At 43.4% G+C, this 14,599-nt stretch overlaps 1 protein-coding gene across 1 annotated transcript in view; it reads right to left on the bottom strand.

The window, feature by feature from the left end:
* Nucleotides 1-12,405, bottom strand: part of HCRTR2 (hypocretin receptor 2) — a 62,563-nt gene extending 50,158 nt beyond the window's left edge. Inside the window, exon 1 of the mRNA XM_065402071.1 lies at nucleotides 12,180-12,405. Coding sequence (XP_065258143.1) covers nucleotides 12,180-12,405 — 226 coding nt within the window. The remainder of the gene's footprint in view (nucleotides 1-12,179) is intronic.
* Nucleotides 12,406-14,599: the final 2,194 nt, after the last annotated feature.

The following is a 14,599-nucleotide window of genomic DNA, read 5'->3' as shown; positions in this document are numbered from 1 at the left end:
GATACATTGTGCCTTCTACTTGTGCAAGTGTTGAGGTAGGTACAATGAACCTCTTTGCACTCTTGAGAAAGCATAGAAAGTAAGGCATGACTTTAATCCCTGCACTCCAGGGGTAGCAGGGAGGGCTCTCTCATGGTACCCTAGGGGATACATGCAACCCTGAATGGGTGGAGGGAGGTGGGACCAAAGCTTTGACCTTCCTGCTCCACACTAGCCCAGCAAAAACAGCTAGGCACGGGGGAGAGGAAGGGGGCACACTACAACATCCTAATAGATGGTTCCTTTAAAATGGCACCCTAAAGCACTGGGGGATTTTGGAGCTCCCCCTAGAGCTGAGTGTTTCTGCCCATCTTGAGGTTTCAGCAAAATCAATTAAAAAACCATGCAAGTCTGTAATCTGTAAAGATGCATCTTGTATATGGATGTGTCATATAAAGCTGAGGCAATGATTATTTAATTACTGTTAAAGCATCTGCACCTGGAGAGCCAGCCAAAAGCTTATTGCCTGTAAACAGCAATCATTTCTGGTGTGTGAGGTTCCTGTTATGCTAAACACAGAGGAAGCATAAAGCAGCAAACCACATCAGCAGGAGCAGACACTCATGGTTCAAGGGTAGAAGATGGCTGGACAGTGGGAATCCCATCATGCATCCCTTGCATGCCCTGTAAAATAACAAGGAGCAACAACCCCACACTGGCACCAACATAAGCTGCATTCTTAATGCAGAAAGGGGCAACACTATTTTTGACACAGCTTTCAGAGAAAAACATCCTGCAATGCAATACATAGGATTCCACAATGATCAGCTCTCCCTTTAAGAAGGCTATCACCACCTTTTCTACAGCGCATGTGAAAGTGAATAAGAACCATGTATCACACACAACACTACTAGTCTCTTATTGCTCAGGATCAGAGTAAATGATACTTTTCTTTTTGGTTTAATTTACTTAATCTTCTTTGAGAAGATTATATATAATTTTTGCTCTATCTGCCAACTTAACAATGAGCAACAGATGAGATAACCAGATTCAGATACTGCTAAGTAATTATAATGCAAACTTTTTGGCTAAAGAATCATTGTTCATTGTTTGCATCAATATGACTGTTGAATCTTCATCAATAATTAGCACATGATAAACATATGGTATTAGAAACCAATTAAAAGCCATACCAGTCAATTAAAAAATTCAGAGCCAAATTCTGCCTTTTGATTTATCCATGCAGCCCAAGCTAGATAAATCTACATAGGATGGTATATCACAATGACAACAAACAATGTCACACAAATCCCTGCAAAGACAGAGCTGAAAAAAGAAGCCACATGCAAAATGTAAGAAGAGTCAAAAAGATAAACTACTTCTCCACTGTTCCCCAATACTGCTGCTGTTGAGTAAATGAAAATCCAGATAGACATGCCTCAAAGTGAATTGATCCTCAGAGCCTAATTGGGTCTCTGGCATTCATGTTGCATCTGTGCTCATTTATAAATATATAATTTATTAAGACTAATTTATTATCAGTTGATCTAACTGTAAAAGTAAAATGGAGAAGGAGTCTAAACTACTGAAGAAATTAATCAAGACACAGATGCCCTAGAGAGTGTGTATAAATTATTACAATCCCTGAGAAATAATCAAATTGGCAGTGATGGTGAAACATGAATTTAATTATGTCTCTGATCTGAACTACAGTAGCAGAAGATAGAAAATAATTATCATAGTATTGGTCAATGAAGGAAGAATGTAAGGCCTTACTCCTTAGAAGAAAAATATGGGAAACAGTTGTTATTAAATTATTTGAAATACAAACTTGTTGGCCTTCAAATGTAACCCCATCTGGAGTTTGCCACTCTCTGGAATTCTGGACTGAGCCTCTAGGGGGCCCTACCCTATGAATTATGATAATAATGGCTACCAGAGTCCTCTGACATCATTTCCCAGCACACTTGGTGTAACAGGTGGCAACAGAATGGACTAGAAACTACTGCTGAGGCCAATAGGGAGGCTTCTGCATGGGTTGATATGGACAAGCAGTATGCTGGCCCAATGATGAGCCTGGGCTTTTCAGGCTCTCAGGGTATGTCCACAGTGCATCTGGAGCGAGCATCCCAGCTCGGGTCCGGATTTGTGTTAGCAGGGCTCACGCTAGCGCACTAAAAATAGCAGGGTGGATGTTGCTTTGTTGTTGCAGCTCCAGAAAGTTTGAGAGCCTGAGTTCCAGCCAAAACCCCTGTGTCTACACAGCTATTTGCAGTGCACTAGCATGAGCCCTGAGAGCACAAGTCTGTCTACCCAGGCTGGGAGGCCCGCTCCCAGATGCAGTGCAGACATACCCCCAAGGGGTCGGGGCCAGCCTGGCTCAGAGGCAGAGGCTCATTTTCATTTCAGTTTTGAGTTTTGAATTTGAGAGCTGAGAGAGAAGCAGAACATCTCAGGGAGCCTCTGATTAACTCCCCTTCCCACAAAGAGAGTCTTTGAACTGCTGTGGGATCTGGTGCATCAGACAGTTCCAGCCCTGTGGAGAGCAGTGTTCAGAGAGGTAGAGAACTGACCAGGCAAGGACTACCAAGAGCCAGCTGAGACCTACACAGGATGAGTTCAGGATCCTGACACAAGGAAGAAAGGAGAGCAGCAGAATACGGACCCTGGACTTCAGAAAAGCAGACTTTGACTCCCTCAGGGAACAGATGGGCAGGATCCCCTGGGAGAATAACATGAAGGGCAAAGGGGTCCAGGAGAGCTGGCTGTATTAAAGAATCCTTATTGTGGTTGCAGGAACAAACCATCCCGACGTGTAGAAAGAATAGTAAATATGGCAGGCGACCAGCTTGGCTTAACAGTGAAATCCTTGCTGACCTTAAACGCAAAAAAGAAGCTTACAAGAAGTGGAAGATTGGACAAATGACCAGGGAGGAGTATAAAAATATTGCTCAGGCATGCAAGAGTAAAATCAGGAAGGCCAAATCGCACTTGGAGTTGCAGCTAGCAAGAGATGTTAAGAGTAACAAGAAGGGTTTCTTCCGGTATGTTAGCAACAAGAAGAAGGTCAAGGAAAGTGTTGGGCCCCTTACTGAATGAGGGAGGCAACCTAGTGACCGAGGATGTGGAAAAAGCTAATGTACTCAATGCTTTTTTTGCCTCTGTCTTCACAAACAAGGTCAGCTCCCAGACTGCTGGACTGGGGAGCACAGTATGGGGAGGAGGTGACCAGCCCTCCGTGGAGAAAGAAGTGGTTCGGGACTATTTAGAAAAACTGGATGAGCACAAATCCATGGGGCCGAATGCGCTACATCCGAGGGTGCTAAAGGAGTTGGCGGATGTGATTGCGGAGCCATTGGCCATCATCTTTGAAAACTCATGGCAATCGGGGGAGGTCCCGAATGACTGGAAAAAGTCTAATGTAGTGCCCATCTTTAAAAAAGGGAAGGAGGAGGATCCGGGGAACTACAGGCCAGTCAGCCTCACCTCAGTCCCTGGAAAAATCATGGAGCAGGTCCTCAAGGAATCAATTATGAAACACTTAGAGGAGAGGAAAGTGATCAGGAACAGTCAGCATTGATTCACCAAGAGGAAGTCGTGCCTGACTAACCTAATTGCCTTCTATGAGGAGATAACTGGCTCTGTGGATGAGGGAAAAGAAGTGGATGTGTTATTCCTTGACTTTAGCAAAGCTTTTGATACGGTCTCCCACAGTATTCTTGCCGCCAAATTAAAGAAGTATGGGCTGGATGAATGGACTGTAAGGTGGATAGAAAGCTGGCTAGATCGTCGGGCTCAACGGGTAGTGATCAATGGCTCCATGTCTAGTTGGCAGCCGGTTTCAAGCGGAGTGCCCCAAGGGTCAGTCCTGGGGCCGGTTTTGTTTAATATCTTTATTAATGATCTGGAGGATGGTGTGGACTGCACTCTCAGCAAGTTTGCAGATGACACTAAACTGGGAGGCATGGTAGATACGCTGGAGGGTAGGGATCAGATACAGAGGGACCTAGACAAATTGGAGGATTGGGCCAAAAGAAACCTGATGAGGTTCAACAAGGACAAGTGCAGAGTCCTGCACTTAGGACGGAAGAATCCTATGCACTGCTACAGACTAGGGACCGAATGGCTAGGTAGCAGTTCTGCAGAAAAGGACCTAGGGGTCACAGTGGACGAGAAGCTGGATATGAGTCAACAGTGTGCTCTTGTTGCCAAGAAGGCTAATGGCATTTTGGGCTGTATAAGTAGGGGCATTGCCAGCAGATCGAGGGACGTGATGGTTCCCCTTTATGAGGTGAGGCCTCATCTGGAGTACTGTGTCCAGTTTTGGGCCCCACACTACAAGAAGGATGTGGAAATATTGGAAAGAGTCCAGCGGAGGGCAACAAAAATGATTAGGGGTCTGGAGCACATGACTTATGAGGAGAGGCTGAGGGAACTGGGATTGTTTAGTCTCCAGAAGAGAAGAATGAGGGGGGATTTGATAGCTGCTTTCAACTACCTGAGGGGGGGTTCCAAAGAGGATTGAGCTCGGCTGTTCTCAGTGGTGGCAGATGACAGAACAAGGAGCAATTGTCTCAAGTTGCAGTGGGGGAGGTTTAGGTTGGATATTAGGAAACACTATTTCACTAGGAGGGTGGTGAAGCACTGGAATGCTTTACCTAGGGAGGTGGTGGAATCTCCTTCCTTGGAGGTTTTTAAGGCCCGGCTTGACAAAGCCCTGGCTGGGATGATTTAGTTGGGAATTGGTCCTGCTTTGAGCAGGGGGTTGGACTAGATGACCTCCTGAGGTCCCTTCCAACCCTGATATTCTATGATTCTATAGACTAGAAGTTTACCCAGGGGCAAACCCACGTAAGAGGTTTTGTTTAAGCCAGCCAGCATTCACAGTTGCTGCAGCACTCATCTTCAGACATCCCCAGTTTCCTCCCTGCCTGGCAAGGGGGCAGGGAGGGAGCTGAGAAAGAGCTGTGATTGAAGGGAGGTGGGAAATTTGTTGATGTTTTAGTACTCAGTTAACCATAACCCTTTCCTTCCTCGGATCCTATTTTCCTGCTCCCAATAAAATCTCCCTTTGTTATACTGTTGGTTTTGGGTGTGTCATTTCTTTGATGGGATTTGTGTTAATGTACTTTATTGTTTCATGTGTACTGGTTTTATACTCCTTGCCAGCAGTGGTAGCATTATTCATTTCCCCAAAGGGTAGCACCCCTTGTGTCTCGGGCACAGTGAAGAGTCACCTTGCATGGAGCCACCAAGTGTCACAAAAAAGAGCCAGTGACCGGGTTGTGGGTGGCGATGCGTAGAGGTTGAAGCAGGCATCAGGCAGCCAGAGATTGGAGCCCAGGGTCAGAGGCGGAGTCAGGAGCCAGGAGGTGGAGTCTAGGGTCAGAGCAAGAGTTCAGAGCCGAAGTCAGAAGTGAGGAATCAGAGCTGAGGGTAAGAACTGGGTCACTGGGAGTGAGGCAAGGCAGGTGCAGGGCTGGGGCCAAGGCTGGAACAAAGCGGGAGACTGCTTTGAGCAGCTGCTGGGCTGCCACTGCTGCTGGCTTAAGAGCTGGTCTTCTGACTCTTCCAACCAATCAGGTTGTGTAGCCAATTAGGCAGCCTACTACAGGCTAGCTGCACTTGACAGTTTGCCCAGAGACTGGATCTGCTGCAGGCTCTGATTCCTGACACACCCATGAGAAGGGAGAAGAGACTCCAAGTAGCAAGCACCAGGGAGGAGACTCATGCCACACTGTGGGGGAGGGGCTACAGAAATACAACACCACAGCATGATCAGAATGTCCTTTGCAGATGGTCTGCTCAATTTAAACATATCATACAGGAGATGAACTTTTTAACTTAATGGCAGGGAACAGTCTAGCTGTAGCAGTGATCAGTGCCCATGGAAATTTAGTGTAGGAGTTAAAAACAGTCCTATAGCATTATAAATCCACTACCTTCTCCTCCTTCACATTGCAGCACTACAAAAAAACCTGGCAGTTAATGATGGCTAGATTGAGGGGCAAAGGGGACATCTGCAACTAACTCTTCATGATAATAAAAATAATTATAAAATGCAAACGCATAAACAAATTGTATATGTTTGATTGTATTGCCCTTCCCCCTCCATTGCCATGTTATTTGTCTTTTTTAGACCAAAATATCTTTAGGACCAGGTCTGAACTTTCATGTATGTTTGTACAGCACCTAGCACTGTGGGTCCCTGATCTTGGTTGGTTCCTCTGAGCACAACTGCAATATAAATAACAATGCTAGAGCTATCTGAAATATGCTTCATAGATGATACCCTTCATATTCATGTTCTCACTCTGGCTCTAGTAAATAAATCCATTTATTCATGTCTGAATATCAGTGACATGATAGCAGAATATTCTAAAGGCTTCACGATCCATCACTAACTTCGAGCACTCAGCAACTGATCTTCCAGGGGTCTGCTGCACACCATCCACCCATTTCATCGCTGGTCATCCCCTTCTACGATGACCCTCCACCATTCCTTCTATAATAATTTTCTCAAGGGCATTTCCATCTCTGCACCTAGCATAACCAAAGTACTTAAGTTTATGTCTGCTAATTTCCAACATCAGGGTCCGCTTCTCTCCAACAATATTTCTAACATAGGTACTTGTCTTTTTTCCCATTCAGGAGATACACAGGAGTCTTTGCCAGCACCACATCTCAAAAGCTTTAATTCAAACTGTGGGTTTAGCTATGGCTAAATACGTCAAATCATCCCAAGATTATGGGCCAGATTCTGATCTCATGTGCACCAAGGTATCTCTCCTGAAGCCCAAAGAGTTAAATCAATGTAAAAGTAGTTTAGATGAGAGGGGAATCAGATCTTAGGAGTCTCCCAAGTATCTAATTCTCTGACACTCCTAGCTCCATAGCTAACACCATGACCAAAAGTTCAACTGAAATTTTATTGGGTTTCTATTCAGGTTAAGAAGTTCATTAAAGAAACAGAAAAGAAAAAAAACAAATTTTAATAAGAACATGAATGAACTATTGGCATACTTTCAAATGGTGTAATTTGGTGGTAGCTCCATCGAAGACAAGAGAACTATGCCAACATATATCAGCTAAAGACTGGGCCAAATATATGTAGCTGCAGATCACATGTGACAGCCTAACTTTTGTGGATACATTTTTTTTCTCTACAATCCCTAATATACAGTACAAGTTCTTCTTTAGAGAGAAAAATGTAATATAATTAAAGCATTAAAATAACTCTTAAATTACAGGGAAAATAGCTTTACAAACTAGCTTTACTTAAGATGGAAAATTTAGTTAGTGTGAGATTCACCAGATCTCAGGCTTCCCTGGGCATTCCTACTTCAGATACTCATACCTTCAGATCCAGGCACCCTTAAGTCTGTACATTACTATTCAAACTTTCTAACACTTCCTGGTTATTAATCTGGGTCTCACACAGCTTTCAAGCACCCCTTTTGAGTGGCCTCAGAAGAGATCCAGTGTCTCTTCAGTTGTTGCTGCAATTCTCTAATTCCCACTACAAAACATCATTTCTGTCAATGACATCTTATGTCCTTATGAAATGGGCCAAGAGACACTCATGCTAAGGTGAGGAAAAACAATTTTAAATGCCAGAAGGACAAGCTAACCTTATGCAGAAGTTTGCTAACCACTGGCAGCTACAATACAGGGTGAATATAGGACATCATTTTAATGCTTAATGCAGGAACATCTTAGTGGGCTTTTTTAGTGGATACCACATGTGAGGAATGTGGCTATTGGGAAATGCACTGGATCCATAAAAGGATTTATTTTATAAAGTGGACTACAGAATGAAAAAGTCAATTATCCATGATGGAATTTCCCATACTTGGAATGGAAGTTACTTAAAATTTACCATAGATTCATAGATTCTAGGACTGGAAGGGACCTCGAGAGGTCATCGAGTCCAGTCCCCTGCCCGCATAGCAGGACCAAATACTGTCTAGACCATCCCTGATAGACATTTATCTAACCTACTCTTAAATATCTCCAGAGATGGAGATTCCAAAACCTCCCTAGGCAATTTATTCCAGTGTTTAATCACCCTGACAGTTAGGAACTTTTTCCTAATGTCCAACCTAGACCTCCCTTGCTGCAGTTTAAGCCCATTGCTTCTTGTTCTATCCTTAGAGGCTAAGGTGAACAAGTTTTCTCCCTCCTCCTTATGACACCCTTTTAGATACCTGAAAACTGCTATCATGTCCCCTCTCAGTCTTCTCTTTTCCAAACTAAACAAACCCAATTCTTTCAGCCTTCCTTCATAGGTCATGTTCTCAAGACCTTTAATCATTCTTGTTGCTCTTCTCTGGACCCTTTCCAATTTCTCCACATCTTTCTTGAAATGCGGTGCCCAGAACTGGACACAATACTCCAGCTGAGGCCTAACCAGAGCAAAGTAGAGCGGAAGAATGACTTCTCGTGTCTTGCTCACAACACACCTGTTAATACATCCCAGAATCATGTTTGCTTTTTTTGCAACAGCATCACACTGTTGACTCATATTTAGCTTGTGGTCCACTATAACCCCAAGATCCCTTTCTGCCGTACTCCTTCCTAGATAGTCTCTTCCCATTCTGTATGTGTGAAACTGATTTTTTCTTCCTAAGTGGAGCACTTTGCATTTGTCTTTGTTAAACTTCATCCTGTTTAACTCAGACCATTTCTCCAATTTGTCCAGATCATTTTGAATTATGACCCTGTCCTCCAAAGCAGTTGCAATCCCTCCCAGTTTGGTATCATCCGCAAACTTAATAAGCGTACTTTCTATGCCAATATCTAAGTCGTTAATGAAGATATTGAACAGAGCCGGTCCCAAAACAGACCCCTGCGGAACCCCACTCGTTATGCCTTTCCAGGAGGATTGGGAACCATTAATAACAACTCTCTGAGTACGGTTATCCAGCCAGTTATGCACCCACCTTATAGTAGCCCCATCTAAATTGTATTTGCCTAGTTTATCGATAAGAATATCATGCGAGACCGTATCAAATGCCTTACTAAAGTCTAGGTATACCACATCCACAGCTTCTCCCTTATCCACAAGACTCGTTATCCTATCGAAGAAAGCTATCAGATCGGTTTGACATGATTTGTTTTTTACAAATCCATGCTGGCTGTTCCCTATCACCTTACCACTTTCCAAGTGTTTGCAGATGATTTCCTTAATTACTTGCTCCATTATCTTCCCTGGCACAGAAGTTAAACTAACTGGTCTGTAGTTTCCTGGGTTGGTTTTATTTCCCTTTTTATAGATGGGCACTATATTTGCCCTCTTCCAGTCTTCTGGAATCTCTCCCGTCTCCCATGATTTTCCAAAGATAATAGCTAGAGGCTCAGATACCTCCTCTATTAGCTCCTTGAGTATTCTAGGATGCATTTCATCAGGCCCTGGTGACTTGCAGGCATCTAACTTTTCTAAGTGATTTTTAACTTGTTCTTTTTTTATTTTATCTGCTAAACCTACCCCCTTCCCATTAGCATTCACTATGTTAGGCATTCCTTCAGACTTCTCGGTGAAGACCGAAACAAAGAAGTCATTAAGCATCTCTGCCATTTCCAAGTTTCCTGTTACTGTTTCTCCCTCTTCACTAAGCAGTGGGCCTACCCTGTCTTTGGTCTTCCTCTTGCTTCTAATGTATTGATAAAAAGTCTTCTTGTTTCCCTTTATTCCTGTAGCTAGTTTGAGCTCATTTTGTGCCTTTGCCTTTCTAATCTTGCCCCTGCATTCCTGTGTTGTTTGCCTATATTCATCCTTTGTAATCTGTCCTAGTTTCCATTTTTATATGACTCCTTTTTATATTTTAGATCATGCAAGATCTCGTGGTTAAGCCAAGGTGGTCTTTTGCCACATTTTCTATCTTTCCTAACCAGCGGAATAGCTTGCTTTTGGGCCCTTAATAGTGTCCCTTTGAAAAACTGCCAACTCTCCTCAGTTGTTTTTCCCCTCAGTCTTGATTCCCATGGGACCTTACCTATCAGCTCTCTGAGCTTATCAAAATCTGCCTTCCTGAAATCCATTGTCTCTATTTTGCTGTTCTCCCTTCTACCCTTCCTTAGAATTGCAAACTCTATGATTTCATGATCACTTTCACCCAGGCTGCCTTCTACTTTCAAATTCTCAACGAGTTCCTCCCTATTTGTTAAAATCAAGTCTAGAACAGCTTCCCCCCAGTAGCTTTTTAAACCTTCTGAAATAAAAAGTTGTCTGCAATGCAGTCCATGTTATCTGAATTACCAGTGAGAAATTACACAAAGGGACCTAGAAAAATTGAAACCATGAGGAGAAATTAAAATGAGATTCAGTATGGAAATTTTCTCCCCTGTTACACTACCTCTAATATATTAGTAACAATACAAAAACCTTTCAGATTCTTAACTCCTATGCCTAGCACCATTTTTTCTGTCCATAATTTTTTCCTACAACTCTTAATTATGCAGTCTTGTTTGGGTGGCTTCCTCCCCTTTCCATTCTCATTACCCTAGCAACTTCTTGTTTCTGGCAGTCCTCCTTTCTTCTCTTCCCCCACTCTCCACCTGAGAAGTTGTGCCTTTATTGCAGTATGTTCAGATTGCTCTGCCTTCTTCCACAGTCATGATTTGAATAATTCCTCCCATTTCACTCTGTTCTTTTTTGAAACTGCTTTTTTTGAAATCTAATCCCTTTGTAGTGCTAGCTTTTATTAACCCCTTTGTTACTCTGTTAAATTTAAGTAGCTTGTGAACACTCCTTATCGTTCCTCTATTTGCCTCACATTTTCAATCAGTTCCTCCTGATCAATAGCAAGTCAGTCCAAGATGATTTTTCTTATGGCTGCATTTTTTAGCTCATGGATTATAATCCTTTCCTGTGTGTAACTCAGGATACTTGCTGATGGTGTATGTTTGGTTGTAACTGACACCCAACAGACATCTGGGTATTTTAATTCCCCCCAGGAATCTGGTATCCTGTGGTTTCAAGTACTTAGAGCATCGGTCCCTGAATGCATCCTTAATTCTCCTCCAATTGTGTGGCATGATTTGCTTATCCTAGCAATTAAGCCCTGGACATAACTGCTGGCATGTTTCTTTATAAACCTATGCTTACATTAGATTCTAAAGAGTTATATATATATATTCCTTGATATTATTCAATAATTTCACCTGAGAGCTACCCTTTGGCTGGTACTTTTAGTTTCCAAGGATGTTGGCTCCTCATAAATCCCTTCACATTCTTTCTGCTTCAATTCTGCATGAAGCAGCAGCCACTGTTCTTTGCTTTCTACTGTGCTACCTCCCCTCCTCCTTCACAGATGAATGAAATGTGGGTGGGGATGTGTGGAGAGACATACACAAATATTTCTGTCTCCTCTCCCTCCCTGGCTGAAAGTTGGGAGTGCCCCACTCTCCATAGTTACACCCTTGGATCCTAGCATTCATTCTATGCATAGAAATCGATTCAAACTGTAGATATGAGAACAAGTTATCAATCTAATTTGTTTTCCACATTTATCAGTGCCAAGAGTAACTCCTGTCAGGTGAGTAATGACCACCTATGCATTTAAATGTCAAAGTTAAACTCTGCCAACTCGGTTGAGAATATCTGAATGAAAAAAGCAGCATGACGACCAGGCAGAGAAGTGCTGTCAAAGAGCAGCTGTCAGCACTGTATGAGGGAAAACATCTGTCTGTAAAGATCTGAATAGGGCTTGAGAATTTCAGCACCCCTGCCAGCTGGACAGAGATTAGAGAATTAGCATTTCATTGACACAACCTTCCTAGCTTGGATGAGCTCTTTACTTTGGGATTCTAATTACAACTGCAACTAATTGTTAGTAAACAGCTAAAAAAACCTGGATGTCTTAATGTTGCTCTCTAAATTAAAACACTCATAAAAGCTGCTTTTAGCCGTCTCAAATGATTATAGCACATGATGCTACCAGCCTGTTAAATACCACAAGCATGACAAATGGCATGAAGAGTTAGCAATTTTCATTTCAAAATAAACTGTCAGGTACAAACACATTCATCTCATCTGTTTGTCTAAATCTAACGTTCACTCTCAGATGCAAGAAAATGTTCCCAAATGCCACCACTACATTGCTGACAGTTTAAGCACTTCACAGTTTAAGCAGTTTGAAAATCAATCCAAACAGGTTATATTACAACTCTTCTGGGGAGGAATGCAGAGCAATACTCACCCAGGATGTTTCCAATGAGAGCCACAATGAACACAACAATATACCCTGCAATCAGGACCCATTCATATTCTTTGGGATGTAAATATTCCCTCCAAAGGTATCGCAGAAATTCCTCATCATTATAGTCAGCAGAGGGGATTGAAAAAGGCTCCCGAGTATCATTCAGTTCTGGAACAGAAGACCAGTTCCTGCAAGAAAGGAGATCGTCCAGTTTGGTCTCGGACATCACTGGTTGTAGCCTGGGTCTGGATCAAAACCTCTCAGTACTTCGAGCTTCTGTGAAGCCCATCCATTTACACTTGTGATGTGCAATGAAAAACCCAGAGTGGGGAGAAAAGGAGAAAAAGAATGAAAAGTTACAGAGCCAATGACGACCAAGGCTTTTACTCTGCAACTTCTCCTACTACCTTTGCAGCACTTCCCAGCAAAGATGCACGCACAGCAGCTCTGGGAGAGGGAATGAGGACTCGGCATCAGAGGCTGCAGTGACACGGGAGCCGGCACAGCACATACTTACAAATGCATCATTCTGGCACAGCATCTGCAATACACAGCAAATCCTTGGGGGGAGAAGGAGGAGCGGGCAGTTTGCATCCAAATGTGAGAGTATATGTGATCCAACCTGTAAGCAAGAGCATACTTGCCTCACCGCCTGTGTATACAAGTGTGCTCATGCAACGTGTGTCTCACATTTAGGAATCCTTAGACATTCACTTACACCTGTCCTTGTTACTCCAAAACTGCCCTCCCTAGCTCCGTGGCCCCTTCCCTATGCTACTGCCCCTCCCCTCTGCTTCCCCTTCTCATGCCCCTCTCTGTGACCCCAGTTTTCTTTCCTCCCAAGTTTCCCTTGCAGTCTGGTCTCCGTATCCCCACCACGTCTCCCCTGTCCTGTTCCAGCTTTAAACATCACTAAATTAAACTTCAATTTTGGAGAGAAAAGAGCAGCAGCAGTGGAAGAGAGATGGAATGGGGGGAGCTATTGAAATCAGTGGCTGGTGACTCGGAAAGCCCTTCAAGTCCTGTTGGGTAAGTGGCTAAAGTAGATGTGGAATTATTCTTTGCACAGTGTCCCAATGGGTGCTCCACTTCAACGGCACATGCACTCCTGCACCTTTGATGTGAGATTTTGCTAGTAGTGTCCGTTCAACCTGTGCATGCGTCCTACATATCCTCGTGCCCCATACCAAGGATATATAGGGTTGCACAGGTGAACCACCCTCAACCGCCTTCAGCCTGAGATGGAACGTCGAGCATGCCTACTTCCCTTTTGCCAAGTCATAGTTAGTTTAGACAGTTTACTTGTAGTTAGTTTAGTTGGGATTTGTTGTTTCTGCCTTTTGAGGGTTTTTTCTGGATGATTTCAGTATCTGAGGTATGCTGGGATCCCCATGCTTAAAGCATTGTCTTTCCTGATGGGAGGCTATCCCAGTTAGTGTTGGACACTCCTGGTGTCTTTTGTGTTTAGGAGACACGCACATACCGGCTAAGTGTAAGATCTGCTCCTCATTCAACAGCAGATCTCATAATCAGGGAAATAAAGACAAACCATGGATGGAACAAGCTCTAGGATTGGCTTCTGATCCAGGATCCAAGGACCACCCTGGACACCAGCATCTGAGCACATATCCTGCTCTGTCTACATCCAGATCCTGTTCACCAAGACCCTTGAGGGATACATAGGCTGGTACTCTATCCACCTCTGGGTCTCAGTAACAAAAGCATTGGGAGATGTGGCACCTATGTCCATGCTGGAAGTACCAAGAGTCCAGTACTCTAAGTCTAATGGGTACCAACAAAAGGAGCAGTAGTGATATATCTCCTTCCAAGAAGTCTGGATTGCTGACTGTGAAGAAGGCTCTGGAGACCTCAGGTACCAAAGGGAGTAATAGTGAGGCTCCAAGTGATTCTAGTACTGGGAAAATGTCTAAGGCTCTCTCTAAAAGCCTCGTTTCTGCCAAATGAGACTCGATGATGAAGACCTCTTCTGCTTCAAGCATTTATTTCCATATGAGCAGACATTCTACTTCAAAAAGGTCTACAACACCAGACTCTTCAGTAGCTGTGGTACCGGGAGAGATTTCAGATGGAAAAGGAAAAATATAGTGCCAATCTACAAAAAGGGAAATAAGGATAACCTGGGGAATTACAGACCAGTCAGCTGAACTTCTGAACCCGGAAAGATAATGGAGCAAATTATTAAGCAATCAATTTGCAAACATCTAGAAGATAATAAGGTGATAAGTAAGACACATCACACGATCCATTGTCTACAGCCAAGCCCTAAGATACAACCGAATTTGCTCCAACCCCTCAGACAGAGACAAACACCTACAAGATCTTTATCAAGCATTCGTAAAACTACAATACCCACCTGGGGAAATGAGGAAACAGATTGACAGAGCAAGACGGGTACCCAG

This window comes from Emys orbicularis, chromosome 3 (assembly GCF_028017835.1).
Source record: "Emys orbicularis isolate rEmyOrb1 chromosome 3, rEmyOrb1.hap1, whole genome shotgun sequence".
NCBI classification, from domain to species: Eukaryota; Metazoa; Chordata; order Testudines; family Emydidae; genus Emys; species Emys orbicularis.
Note: the sequence above shows the minus strand (reverse complement) of the source record. Positions and strands in the feature narration are given on the sequence as shown.